General features: G+C 44.6%; 1 protein-coding gene across 5 annotated transcripts in view; it reads left to right on the top strand.

Annotated features, from left to right (window-relative positions):
• LOC132379868 (ras-associating and dilute domain-containing protein-like) overlaps positions 1-13,860 on the top strand; it is a 106,335-nt gene that overhangs the window by 79,764 nt on the left and 12,711 nt on the right. For 4 of the 5 annotated variants that reach the window (XM_059948154.1, XM_059948156.1, XM_059948157.1 and 1 more), the window contains exons 13-14: positions 5,112-5,523; positions 6,908-7,011. In XM_059948154.1, coding sequence (XP_059804137.1) covers positions 5,112-5,523; positions 6,908-7,011 — 516 coding nt within the window. The remainder of the gene's footprint in view (positions 1-5,111; positions 5,524-6,907; positions 7,012-13,860) is intronic. The other variant, XM_059948155.1, reaches the window with a different exon arrangement.

The raw sequence follows: 13,860 nt of genomic DNA, 5'->3' as shown, positions 1-13,860 counted from the left end.
TTTCTATCATTTATGCCCCTATCTCAGAGTCTCTCAAATGTCCCTATTGTATGTGCCTCTACCACCCTTGGCAGGGTGTTCCATGCACCCACCACTCTCTGTGTAAAAAAACCCTACTATTGACATCCCCCTCCCTTAACTTTCCTCCAATCACCTCAAAATTATGTCCCTTTCTAACAGCCATTTCCACCCTGGTTCCAGAATTCTGTTGCATTCCTATCCCTCTGCCCCGTCAATTCTGGATCTCCTGCACTCATGATTTCTCTTCCCTGAAGCTCTAGTTTCATGACCAGACTTCTTCCCTCCTTATTCCAGGCTAAGAACTTTTTAGAAAATTGCCACCCTCCCTTCATGAATTCAGTAACAATAACTTCACGGCCTGGAGCCAGCAGTTCTTCCTCACTTTAAGAGGAAGGGCATTAGCAAGTATAATTTCTATACCATTCTATATTTTTATAGACAGTCGGTGCAGGAGTAGGCCATTCGGCCCTTTGAGCCAGCACTGCCATTCAATGTGATCATGGCTGACCATCCACAATCAGTACCCTGTTTCTGCCTTCCCCCCATATCCCTTGACTCCGCTATCTTTAAGAGCTCTATCTTACTCTTTCTTGAAAGCATCCAGAGAATTGGCCTCCACTGCCTTCTGAGGCAGAGCATTCCATAGATCCACAACTCTCTGGGTGAAAAAGTTTTTCCTGAACTCCATTCTAAATGGCCTACCCCTTATTCTTAAACTGTGGCCTCTGGTTCTGGACTCCTCCAACATCGGGAACATGTTTCCTGCCTCTAGCGTGTCCAACCCCTTAATAATCTTACTATGTTTCAATCAGATCCCCTCTCATCCTTCTAATTTCCAATGTATACAAGCCCCGTTGCTCCAATCTTTCAACATATGACAGTCCTGCAATCCTGGGAATCAACCTCATGAATCTACGCTGCACTCCCTCAATAGCAAGAATGTCCTTCCTCAAATTTGGAGACCAAAACTGAACACAGTACTCTAGGTGTGGTCTCACCAGGGCCCTGTACAACTGCAGAAGGATCTCTTTGCTCCTATACTCAACTCCTCACTTTCTCTTAATTTTTCTCTTAACCTCTGGCCATGTCACTGGAGATATTTCCTCTGTGCATCTGTGTGGAGCCCTGGAAACTTCCCACTTCCCAGTTCCTGGGGCCTGGCCAATCATACACCTGTAGATAACACAATATTTTCAGTTCACATTCCGCAATTTTGGCAAGAGAAACTGTACGTAAACCCATCATAGTGCTGCCTGTGTACTGTCAACAGTTACAAAGTTCAAACAAGAGGCAATTAACAATTTACCTGGCAGCAAATAATCATTAATCCTTGAGAAAAGCATCCTCCTGCAGTCTCAGTCTGGTTTTGCTTGTACTCTTAACTCAACATTGTTTTTTTTCCAAAGCTGCCACTGCTCTGTCACCAAAGATAATGAGCTTACGAGGGAAATCATGGTGAATATTCACACTGTTGCTTACAGTTCTATAGAATGGCACAGTAGCATAGTGGTTAGCATGACGCCATCGACCTGGGTTCAATTCTTGCCGCTGTCTGTGAGGAATTTGTATGTTCTCTCTAGGGCTGCATGGATTTCCTCTGGGTGCACTGGTTTCCCCCGACATTCCAAAGAATTACGGGGTAGGGTTGTTCCCCGTGAAACTATACAGTCACTGTTTATTCAGAGTGAGGATCACTGTGAAACTACAGAGACTGTTTATTCAGAGTGAGGGTGAAACTCATTACAGGATCACTGTTTATTCAGGGTGGGGGCCTGCAGGCCAGGTGGCCAGTGTGCTACTCAGATCTGTGACTGTAGTTCTTTATTTGCCCCGTGTTCATATGTGCTGTGCTCCCCTCCCTTGGCCAATACAGGGGGTTCTTTAAAGTTGCTACTTTGCTTGCCAGATTATACCTCAAGTGATGGTGTTGCTGGGTGCAGGGCTATGCTCTGATTAACTCTGATGGAAATACTGCGGGTCAAAGGCAGTCTGAGCAGGATTTGAACCGGAGATGACTCGAGCCTGTGCTCTAGAAATGGTGTATAAAGTACCTGGTAGGTGTCCAGAGCAGAGGCAAACTGGCCAGTTCATAAAATGCACTGAAACAGCTTGTCTGCTATGAAAGGCAGTTCTGGAACAGTTGATGTGCTATCCATAACACTATGAGAATAACAGACACAGGAGCAGAATTAGGCCAATCAGCCCATCAAGTCTGCTCCACCTTCTCATCATGGCCGATTTATTATCCTTCTCAACTCCATTTTGCTGCTTTGTCCGCATAACTTTTGACGACTTTGCTAATCAGGAATCTATCAAACTTCACTTTCAATGTACCCAGGTATTTGGCCTCCACAATCACCCATGACAATAAGTTATAACCATATAACAATTACAGCACGGAAACTGGCCATCTCGGCCCTTCTAGTCCATGCCAAACACTTACTCTCACCTAGTCCCACCAACCTGCATTCAGCCCATAATCCTCCATTCCTTTCATGTCCATATACCTATCCAATTTTTTTTAAATGACTTTTTTAAAGTTCCATAGATTCACCACTTTCTGCCTAAAGAAATCCCTCCTCATCTCTGTTCTAACTGAAGGTCTCTTAATTTGAGGCTGTGCTCTCTGGTTCTAGAATCCCCCACTATATGAGTCATCCTCTCCACATTCACTTTATCTAGGCCTTTCAAACTTCGATAGATTTCAGTAAGATCCCCCCCCCCATTCTTCTAAACTGCAGTGTGTATGCACTCAGAGCCATCAAATGCAGTTCACGTATTTGTCGTTGCGCAGTGAGGTTAACTGTGAGAGCTCAGCAACAGGGACACAGTGGACCATTAATTGAAAACAGCTCCACAAGTGAATGAAGCTGCAGCAACAATCTGCTGGTGGAACTCAGCGGGTCGAGCAGCGTCAGTGGGGAGGAAAAGAATTCTGGATTCCAGCACCTGCAGTCTCCTCTGTCTCCTGAGGCTGCATCGACCCTCTAATCCTGACTCTGTGGGAGATGTCAAAATGCATCACCTGGAATGTAACCTCAAGATGGCGCTGATGAGGGGCAACTCGTTGCGAGCAGCTCCAATGGGAATCATCAGATAATTTGTTCAGGACTACTACAGTCACAGCCCTGGGTACTTCAGTAAGCAACATCATTCCAAATGTTTAAAAAATCTCAAAGTGCTCTAAATCGATGGATCCTGGACTGCAGACTTGAGTTGTGCGTGCAGTTTCACTATGAGAAAGAAAGTGAGGGAAGTGTGATGGCTGCAAGTTAGATTGAAATGCAGAGGTTTTACTGAATGGATAATGAATTCACGAACACTCGCACAGTATTTTTCCCTCTCTTTTTCCACGACTTATTACCTTTTTAAAGTTGTATATTGTAAATTATAATTCTATTACTATGTATTGCAATGTACTGCTGCTGCAAAACAACAAATTACATGATGTCAGTGATTGTAAACCTGCTTCTGATTCTTACATTGAGAATGCCACTACTATTATCCCCTCAAAATCAATCAAAGCTCATCCTTGTGCAAGTAGACCCCCAATTTCCTCACATGCAAACCCCAGTCAGTTTGAATCGGCAACAACATCTCCTCCACAATCTCCATCAGCACAGGTGCACCACAGGGCTGGGTGCTTAGCCCCTGCTCTACTCACTTCACACTTATGACTGTGAGACTAAGCACAGCTCCAGTGCCATATTCAATTTGATAAGGTGTCGCATATGAGGCTGCTTAGCAAGATAAGAGTCCATGATATTACAGGAAAGTTACTAGCTAGGTGGAGCATTGGCTGATCAGCAGAAAGCAGAGAGTGGGAATAAAGGGATCCTATTTGGGCTGGCTGCCGGTTACCAGTGGAGTTCCGCAGGGGTCGGTGTTGGGACTGTTGCTTTTTACGATGAATGTTAATGATTTGAACTACCATATTAATGGATTTGTGGCTAAGTTTATTGATGATACAAAGATACATGGAGCAGTGGGTAGTGTTGAGGAAACAGAGAGCCTGCAGAGAGACTTAGATAGTTTAGGGGATTGGGAAAAGAAATGACAAATGAAATAGAATATTGCAAAGTGTATGGTCATGCACTTTGGTGGAAGAAATAAATGAGCAGACTATTATTTAGATGGGGAGGGAATTCAAAATGCAGAGATGCAAAGGGACTTGGGAGCCCTTGTGCAGGATAGCCTAAAGTTTAACCTTCAGGTTGAGTCGGTGGTGAAGAAGGCGAATGCCATGTTGGCGTTCATTTCTAGTGATGTAGAATATAAGAGCAGGGATGTGATGTCGAGTCTCTATATGGCACTCATGAGACCACACTTGGAGTATTGTGTGTAATTTTGAGCTCCTTATTTTAGAAAGGATATACTGACATTGGAGAGGGTTCAGAGAAGATTCGTGAGAATGATTCCAGGAATGAAAGGGTTACCGTATGAGGAACGTCTGACAGCTCTTGGGCTGTATTCCCTGGAGTTCAGGAGAATGGGGGGGGGTGGGGGGGGATCTCATAGAAACATTCTGAATGTTAAAAGGCCTGAACAGATTAGATGTGGCAAAGTTATTTCCCTTGGTAGGGGAGTCTAGGACAAAAGGGCATGATTTCAGGATTGAAGGGCATCCATTTAAAACAGTGATGCTGAGAAATTACTTTAGTCAGAGGATGGTAAATCTGTGGAATTTGTTGCCATGAGCAGCTGTGGAGGGCAAATCGCTGGGTGCATTTAAGGCAGAGATAGATAGGTTCTTGATTAGCCAGGGTTTGGGGAGAAGGCAGGGGAGTGGGAATGACTGGAAGAATTGTATGAGCCCATGATTGAATGGTGGAGCAGACTTGATGGGCTGAATGGCCTACTTCTGCTCCTATATCTTATGGTCTTATGGTCTTCAAGTTTGTTGACAACACCACTGTTGTTGGCGGAATCAAACATAGTATTCTTTTGCCCTAGTGTCTGTCTGAATCAGGCCTGTGTGGATCTGAGTACGGATATACCTGATCTGGAGTCACCTGATCTTCTCTGCTGTTCCTCTGCGATAAGACAGTGGCCAGGTTTCTAACCCACTTTGCAACTTCTTTCTGCTTTAGGGTTTTGGGGAGGTGCCCCGAGAGAAGACGGGCACCTCTGCAGATGGAGGAGAGTGTACCGACCAAAACAGCAGACACCGCTGCTCTCCCGAGCCTCAGCCTGTGTACAGGGCGAGGGACATCAGGATGGGCCGTTCGCTGTTCCTGAGCCGTGCCTCGGGCAGTCTCCGCTCCTGCCAGGCGGAGCTGGCACACAAGCTGAAGAATCTCGAGCTGCAGAGCAGCCTCCCAGGACAGCAGGAGCTCGCCCAGAAGAAGCTGGCTCTGGACCCCTCTTGCCTGCTGACGCCACCCAACACCCCACAGGTCCTGGAGCTGGCTGAGTGTGACACCGAAGCCCATCCGCTGGAAATAGCTGGCGGCATGGTTAATGGTGACCAGACTGAGCCGTGTGAAGGCAGCTCATCGAAAGGTGAGATTGTGCAACCTCTGAGTCACCTCACAAATCTCCTCAGAAATAGAGGATGAGAGCAAAGAAAATATAGGCCACTAGAGTGAGATGCTTGAGTGTACCTGACTCTCAGTTTTCATCTACATCCCATATGCTTTCTTCTGTGTAGTCTTCGAGTTTCAGTGAGTCTGCCTTTCTCTTGTTATGTGTCTCCCCTCTTGTGTAGTACACATTGGTGACTCTCATTCCCAGCCTGTCTCTGTGTATCTCAGTGCCTGCGGCTGTGTGTGTGTGTGTGTGTCTCTCTCTCTCTCTCTCCCTCTCTCTCTCTCTCTGTCTCTCTCTGTCTCTCTTTCCCCCTCCCCCTCTCTCTCTCCCCTCTCCCTCTCCCCTCCCCTCCCTCTCTCTCCCTCTCCTTCTCCCTCCCCCTGGGTGATATTTATCTCCCTCATCTTTCTGAACCCTGTTACACTGAGGAATGCAGAAGGATGCTGGGACTTTAACCATTCCCCCCTTTTCTCAGCCACAGCCAGGTCCAGCATGTGATAAGGTGGTGATGTTCAGCCAGAATTGAATTATCCATCTCATTTTCCTGTGGCTGCTGAAACCAGTCTTCACCCGGTTTGATTCACTCTATTAGATCTCATAATCTGGCTGAAAAGCCTTGATTCAGCAAAGGCTGAGGGAGCAGCCATCAGCCCAGCTGTAGTATTGTATACTGCGGCTCGTGGCTGTCAGGACCTTCAGCAAAGCTGCTATCTACCTGGTATCGAGTGGGATAGGGGCGGATTGGTAGCATACTGGTTGGCGTAATGCTAACACAGAGCCAGTGATGGAGCTCGATTCCTGCCATTGTCTGTAAGGAGTTTGTACATTCTTCCTGTAACCACATGGCCTTCGTCCCACATACCAAAGCTGTACCGATTACTAAGTTGAGGGTGTGGTGTGTTGGCACCGAAAGCACGGCAACACTTGTGGGCTGCACACTCCCAGCACATCCTTGGATATGTTGGTCATTGATGTAAATGACGTATTTCACTGTATGTTTCAATGTACATGTGACAAAGCTAATCTCTAATCTTAGTTTTTGTAGAAATGCAAGACTTTGTTTTGATTGTTGTCTCTATGTGTGTGTTTGTGCCTATGCATGTAGCTGTATCTGTGCACTGTCCTGGTCCCTCTCTCACCTGTACACTGTCTACCTGTCTCTGTATCCCTGCACTTCCTGAACCTCTCTCTCTCTCTGTGCTTCTCAGCCTTCCCATCCATTTTCTCTGTCTGTATATTTTGACACTCCTTGCCTTCCTCACATTCCAACAAAGGTGCTTCTGAGCCATGTAAGGAGTCAGTGATATGTGCAGAATCATTGGCAGAGATCTTATTACTGATACCCTCCTTTCCTCAGCAGGCATTCCCACTCCTCAGAGGAGTGAAGCTGGTGATGAAGTGTTCACTGTCAAGTTGGAAAGAGGAGCTCGTGGTCTGGGTCTGGCTCTGGTGGATGGGCTGGTGAGCACAGCGTACACTACAAATCTTATTTCTTTCCTCCTGATAGATAGCTCAGTAATATGGGAATGACCAACCTCATTGCCTGTGGAGTGGGTCATGGTGAGGGTCATTTACAGTAACTGGCTGATATTTTATTTGTTAAATGTGTAGAGTTTTTAGCATTATTGTAGAATGTGCAGACTAGAACACTTGGATGTAAGGAGATCGGAGAGAGAATGTGTAGATCTCTCGGTGAGTGAGTTCTGTGACGGGCTGAATTCTGTGCAATGAGTTTTGAGTCAAGATAGATTCACTGACAGAATTCCCACCTCCTTTCTCTTTCTCAGAATACTCAGCCGTGTTCTGAATATTCTCCTCATTAACGTTCAGATACAGTATAAGGTTTTGTGGAACATGGTCTTCCGTAACCAGTTTTCTCAATGCCTCTTTAAACATGGGAACTGATTCAACGCATCAAAGAACTCCCAACAGATTTGCCTAGTGTTGATTTCTCTGTGTAAACCTATGCTGACACTCCTGTCTTCTACTCTTTTAAGAGGTCCTGTTGTTACATCTTTTCTAGCATTGATATTAGGCAACAGATATGAAATTTACTGCTGTCTTCCTCCACCTTCTTCAATCATGTGGTCACTTTTAATCTCTTCATTTGACAGGAGGAATCCCAAAATCTCCACAGGTTTGGAAGATGCTGACAATTCTTCCATCAATTTGGCTGCTAAGTCTTTGATCTCTAGTTATATTTCATTGAAACCTATCAAATCTTGAAATCCTGATAGAGTGGATGTGGAGAGAATGTTTCCAATATTGGCAGTGTCTCGGACCAAGTTCAGTTTAATTATTATTCAACCACACTTAAATATAGCTGAAAAATCCAGTGTTCCCCCAGGCCAAGGTGCAAAACACACAGCACAACATGACGCATTCAAGCTATCTACAAATACTCAGTCACACAAAAATATTATACTGTACTTTGCATAAGCGCTCAAATGACGTATCCTGCAAATTGATGATAGAGTTCCTGGCAGACTGCAGACTATGCTCGCATGCAGTCCAGCTTGTCATTTCACTGATTGAACACTGGAGGGCAGCACTGATGGGAGAGGTCAGCCCCGAACAGAGCATGAATGGTGGGACACTTACACTGCATCCAGCACCTCCTCTCGTGGACCGCAGCAGCAGGCAAAGCCCACAGCTTTAAGTCTAGTCCTTGCTGCAATCGAGGCCATGTACCTCCCTTACCGTCTGTCTTGCCAACGAACAAGGCCTGCAGCATCTTACGTTATTAATATCCACCAGGGTCTTGTGACCGCAAGAGAAATGTCCAACCCCACTGTTACAATGCACACTGCCTTTGTGCACCAACTCTGATGCCTTGCTGTATCAGGCAGCAACATGGTCCACCCCAAGTCCAGCTCCTCCTGTTCCTCTGCCAGTGAGCAGCTCGATGATGAGTTAGACTCGCAGTACCCAAAGTTCTTAAAATTCAGTATTGGCTTGTGATCGTAAAAAAGATGTTTGAAAAAGACAAAAAAACACAGCACAACATGACACATTCAAGATATCAGCAAATATTCAGTCACACAAAAAAATTATACTGAACTTTGCACAAGTCGCCATCTTACCGGAAGACTGGAGGACACAGCCCCGGAACGGAAGGATGTCCCTTTAGAAAAGAGATGATGAGGGATTTCTTTAGGCAGACAGCATTGAATCTGTGGAATTCATTGCAACAGATGGCAGTAGAGGCCAAGTAATTGGGTATACTTAAAGCGGAGGTTGATAGGTTTTTTGATTAGGCAGGGTGTCAAAGGTTACTGGGAGAAAGCAGGAGAACGGGATTGAGAGAGATAATAAATTAAATGGCAGAGCAGATTTGATGGGCCAGATGGCCTAATTCTGCTCCCATGTCTTATGATCTTATGATCATATGAGGAGTGTTTGATGGCTCTGGGCCTCTACTCACTGTTATTTAGAAGAATGGGGGGAGATCTCATTGAAAGCTATAGAATTTTGAAATATTTCCTATGGTGGGGGGTCTCAGAATAGAAGGAGGTCCATTTAGAGTGGAGATGAGGTGGAATTTCTTATTCCATGAATCTGCCATAATCAGCTGTGGAGGACAAGTCACAGGCTATATTTAAGGCTAATAGGTTCTTTATTAGTCAGGGCATGAAGGGATATGGGGAGAAGGCAGGAGATTGGGGTTGAGAGGGAAAATGGATCGGCCATGATGAAATGGTAGACTCAGTGGGCCAAATGGACTAATTCTGCTCCTATATCTTATGGTCTTCTATCTACCACTCTCTCGGGGATTACTGAAAGGCCAGATGTTGTCACCCAGTTTTGGGTGACATCATTATGGGAAGCACTCAGATCATTCTGTGCCACTGTTACCAACTCTTCATCGGCTTCATGCATGCTTAAATTGCCTTCCTGAGTTTCGGTGCAGGGTACTGACCTGTATTATGTAGATAAGCTTTGTGCTGCTTGGTGCCCCTGTGAGAATCCTTGAAAATCTCTTCACATATTTTCTGTAAGTTTGCTTAGACATTTTTCTGATCCTGTCTCGCTCTTTCAACTGATCGTTTCTTTGGGAGGCCAAGTGTGTGACATAATTAACTGCTAATATCAACAGCTCTAACTTTGTGTCATCATTTGCAAATTCCGTTCATCACAATATTCCCAGGGTTCTGCCAGAGTATGTTCTAAGTTTGACATGCTTTTAGCTGAGGGAACCTTACTAAACATCTGGTTATATATATCATGGCCCATAACTGAGTTGTCCGCAGCTGTGTCAACATACATGTTGATGTAATAGTTGTTGGCTTGGACGCCAATTTAGAAATAGCTGTTTTTTAAATCTTTTTACCATCTCCAGTGATGTGTAAACTGCGTAGAGTATGTTGCTCATGTTGTTGATCATCTTTGGAGCTGTATAAAATTACCTTTGCAATTCTGATACTACTTGTTTCCATTCCAACAGGACAATGCTAGAGGGTCAGTGTTCCCCTGCGTGGTATTGTAGATACCAGGACAATGTTGGAGGCTCAGTGTTTCCTTGGAGGAACTCAGCAGGCCAGGCAGCAACTATGGAACAAAGTAGAATCAACATTTTGGACCGAAATCCTTCGGCAGGACTTCAGGCCAAAATGTTGACTGTACTTTTCTCTATAGATGCTGCTCAGTCTGCTGAGTTCCTCCAGTGTTTTGTGTGTGTTGCTTGGATTTCTAACATCCGCAGATTTTCTCTTGTCACTGTTCCCCTGCTTGGTGTTGTAGGTACCAGGACAATGCTGGAGGCTCAGTGTCACCCTGCTTGGTATTACAGATAATAAGAGTGAGAGTTAGCAACAGGCTGGCTTTAAGCCTCCTCTACTATTTACCATGTCCTGATGAAGTCTCAGCCTGAAATCTTCACTGTTTATTCCTCTCCACAGAGGCTGCCTGACCTGCTGAGTTCCTCCAGTATTTTGTGTGTATTGCACAGGATTTCCAGCATTTACAGAATCGCTTGTGTTCATCAAGTAATGGCTGATTTTTTTTTATAAGACCATAAGATATAAGAACAGAAGTAGGCTATTCAGCCCATCGAGTCTGCTCTACCATTCAATCATGGGCTGATCCAATTCTTCTAGTCATCCCCACTCCCCTGCCTATCCCCATACCCTTTGATGCCCTGGTTAATCAAGAACCTATCTATCTCTGCCTTAAATACACCCAATGACTTGCCCTCCACAGCCGCTCGTGGCAACAACTTCAACAGATTTACCACCTTCTGACTAAAGCAATTTCTCCGCATCACTGTTTTAAATGGACGTCCTTCAATCCTGAAATCGTGCCCTTTTGTCCTAGACTCCCCTACCAAGGGAAATAACTTTGCCATATCTAATCTGTTCAGGCCTTTTAACATTCAGAATGTTTCTATGAGATCCTGAACTCTCCTGAATTCTCCTGAACTCCAGGGAATACAGCCCAAGAGCTGTCAGACGTTCCTTATATGGTAACACTTTCATTCCTGGAATCATTCTCACGAATCTTCTCTGAACCCTCTCCAATGTCAATATATCCTTTCTAAAATAAAGAGCCCAAAACTGCACACAATACTCCAAGTGTGGTCTCTCGAGTGCCTTATAGAGCCTCAACATCACATCCCTGCTCTGATATTCTATACCTCTAGAAATGAATGCCAACATTGCATTTGCCTTCTTCACAACTGATGCAACCTGGAGGTTAACGTTTAGGGTGTCCTGCACAAGGACTCCCAAATCCCTTTGCATCTCTGCATTTTGAATTCTCTTCCCATCTAAATAATAGTCTACCCGTTTATTTCTTCCACCAATGTGCATGACCATACATTTTCTAACATTTTATTTCATTTGCCTCTTCCTTTCCCATTCCCCTAAACTATCTAAGTCTCTCTGCAGGCTCTGTTTCCTCAACACTACCCACTCCTCCACCTATCTTTGTATCATTGGCAAATTTAGCCACAAATCCATTAATCCCATAGTCCAAATCATTGATATACATCATAAAAAACAGAGATCCCAACACCAGTCCCTATGGAACTCCACTGGTAACCGGCAGCCAGCCAGAATAGGATCCCTTTATTCCCACTCTCTGTTTTCTGCTGACCAGCCAATGCTCCACCCACGCTAGAAACTTCCCTGTAATTCCATGGACTCTTATCTTGCCAAGCAGCCTCATGTGTGGCAGCTTGTCAAAGGCCTTCTGAAAATCCAAACACACCACATCTCCTTTATATACTCTGCTTGTAATTTCCTCAAAAAATTGTAGCAGGTTTGTCAGGCAGGGTTTTCCTTTCAGGAAACCATGATGGCTTTGGCCTATCTTGTCATGTGCCTCCAGGTACTCCGTAATCTCATCTCTAACAGTCAATTCCAACAACTTCCTAACTACTAACTATAGGCTAACAGGTCTATAGTTTCCTTTCTGCTGCCTCCCAGACCTCTTAAATAGTGGAGTAACATTTGCAATTTTCCAGCCATCCGGTACAATGCCAGAATTGATCAATTCTTGAAAGATCATGGTTCATGCCTCCACAATTTCTCCAGCTACTTCCTTCAAGTCCAGAAGCTTTATCCACCCTCAGACCATTCAGCTTCCTGAGCACCTTCTCAGCCATAATTTTCACTACACAGACTTCACCTCCCTGACGCTCTTGAATGTTTGGTATACTGCGCTGTGAGGACTGATGCAAACTGTGCATTCAGTTCCTCTGCCATCTCTGCATCTCTCAATATCTCCAGCATCATTTTCTTTTGGTCCTTTATCTATCCTTGACTCTTTTTTACCCTTTATATACTTAAAAAAGCTTTTAGTATCTTTTTTGATATGAGTCACCAGCTTCCTTTCATAATACAACTTTTCCTCCCTAATGATCTTCTTAGTTTCCTTCTGCAAGTTTATAAAACCTCCCCAATCCTCTACCTTCCCACTAGCTCTGGCTTCCTTGTATGCCCTCTTTTGCTTTCACTTTGGCTCTGACTTCACTTGTCAGCCATGGCTGTGTCCTTCTTCCATTCAAAAATTTCTTCTCATTTGGAATACATCTTTCTTGCACTTCACTCATTTTTTGCAGAAACTCTAGCCATTGCTACTCTGCTATCCTTTCTGCTAGTGTCCCTTTCCAGTCAATTTTGGCCATTTTCCCTCTCATACCATTGTAATTTCCTTTATTCCGCTGAAATAGACACATTGGATTTTATTTTTTCCCTCTCAAATTTCAATGTGAACTTGATCATATTGTGATCACTGTTCGCTAAGGGTTCCTTAACCTTAAGCTCTCTGATCACCTCAGGATCATTGCACAACACTCAATTCAGCACAGCCGATCCCCTAGTGGGCTCAACAACAAGCTGTTCTAAAAAGCCATCTTGTAGACATTCTACAAATTCTCTCTTGAGGTCCAGTACTGGCCTGGTTTTCCCAATCCACTTTCATGTTAAAATCCCCAGCGATTATCATGACATCACCCTTCTGACACACCTTTTCTATCTCCTGCTGTAATTTGTAATCCACATCCTGGCTACTGTTTGACGGCCTGTATACAACTGCCATTAGGGTCATTTTACCCTTGCTAATTCTTAACTCAACCCATAGAGACTCTACACCTTCCGATCCTATTCCATCCCTTTCTAATGATTTAATATTATTTCTTATACACAGGGCCACACCACCCCCTCTGCCTGCTAACCTATCTTTCCTATACACCGTATATCCTTGGATATACCACCGTATATACCTCCAGCCATCCTTTAGCCAAGTTTCAGAGATGGCCACAATGTCATACTTGCTGAATTTCAAGATCATTGTTTTTATTTAGTATGCTGCATGGATTCAAATATAACTCTTTCAGTCCAGTATTTGTTGTTTTCTGTTTTAACTGCACCATGTCTCTATTGCCCTGTAAATCATCCCATGGTTGTGATTATGCCTCATCTCCTGCCTGTCCTTTCTATCATCTCTGTTGCACGCTATCTTTGATTTATTTCTGTTTTCCCCTTCCTCAGCCCTATCACTCCAGTTCCCACCCCCCTGCCAAATTAGTCAACACCAGGTTCCTGGACAACCCCCCTGTGCCTGTGGACCCCTTAATGTCCACACATCTATTGACTGAATGATGGTGTGCTCCCCGTAATATCCTTGCATCTGTAGACTGAAATGACCAGGAGTGATTCCCCCCCCCCCCCCCAACTCCAGGGGTCACTGCAGAGTGATGGGGAGCAGGAAGATGGCAGTACACTCAGGCGCAGTGGCCTCTCTAGGTCCAAACAAAGGTGTGATTGTTCACCCTTTACATTTTTTTCACAATCACAAGATATTGCTGTA

The sequence above is a fragment of the Hypanus sabinus genome, chromosome 23 (genome assembly GCF_030144855.1).
Source record: "Hypanus sabinus isolate sHypSab1 chromosome 23, sHypSab1.hap1, whole genome shotgun sequence".
Lineage (NCBI taxonomy): Eukaryota > Metazoa > Chordata > Chondrichthyes > Myliobatiformes > Dasyatidae > Hypanus > Hypanus sabinus.
This window is presented reverse-complemented; position numbering and strand designations above follow the sequence as displayed.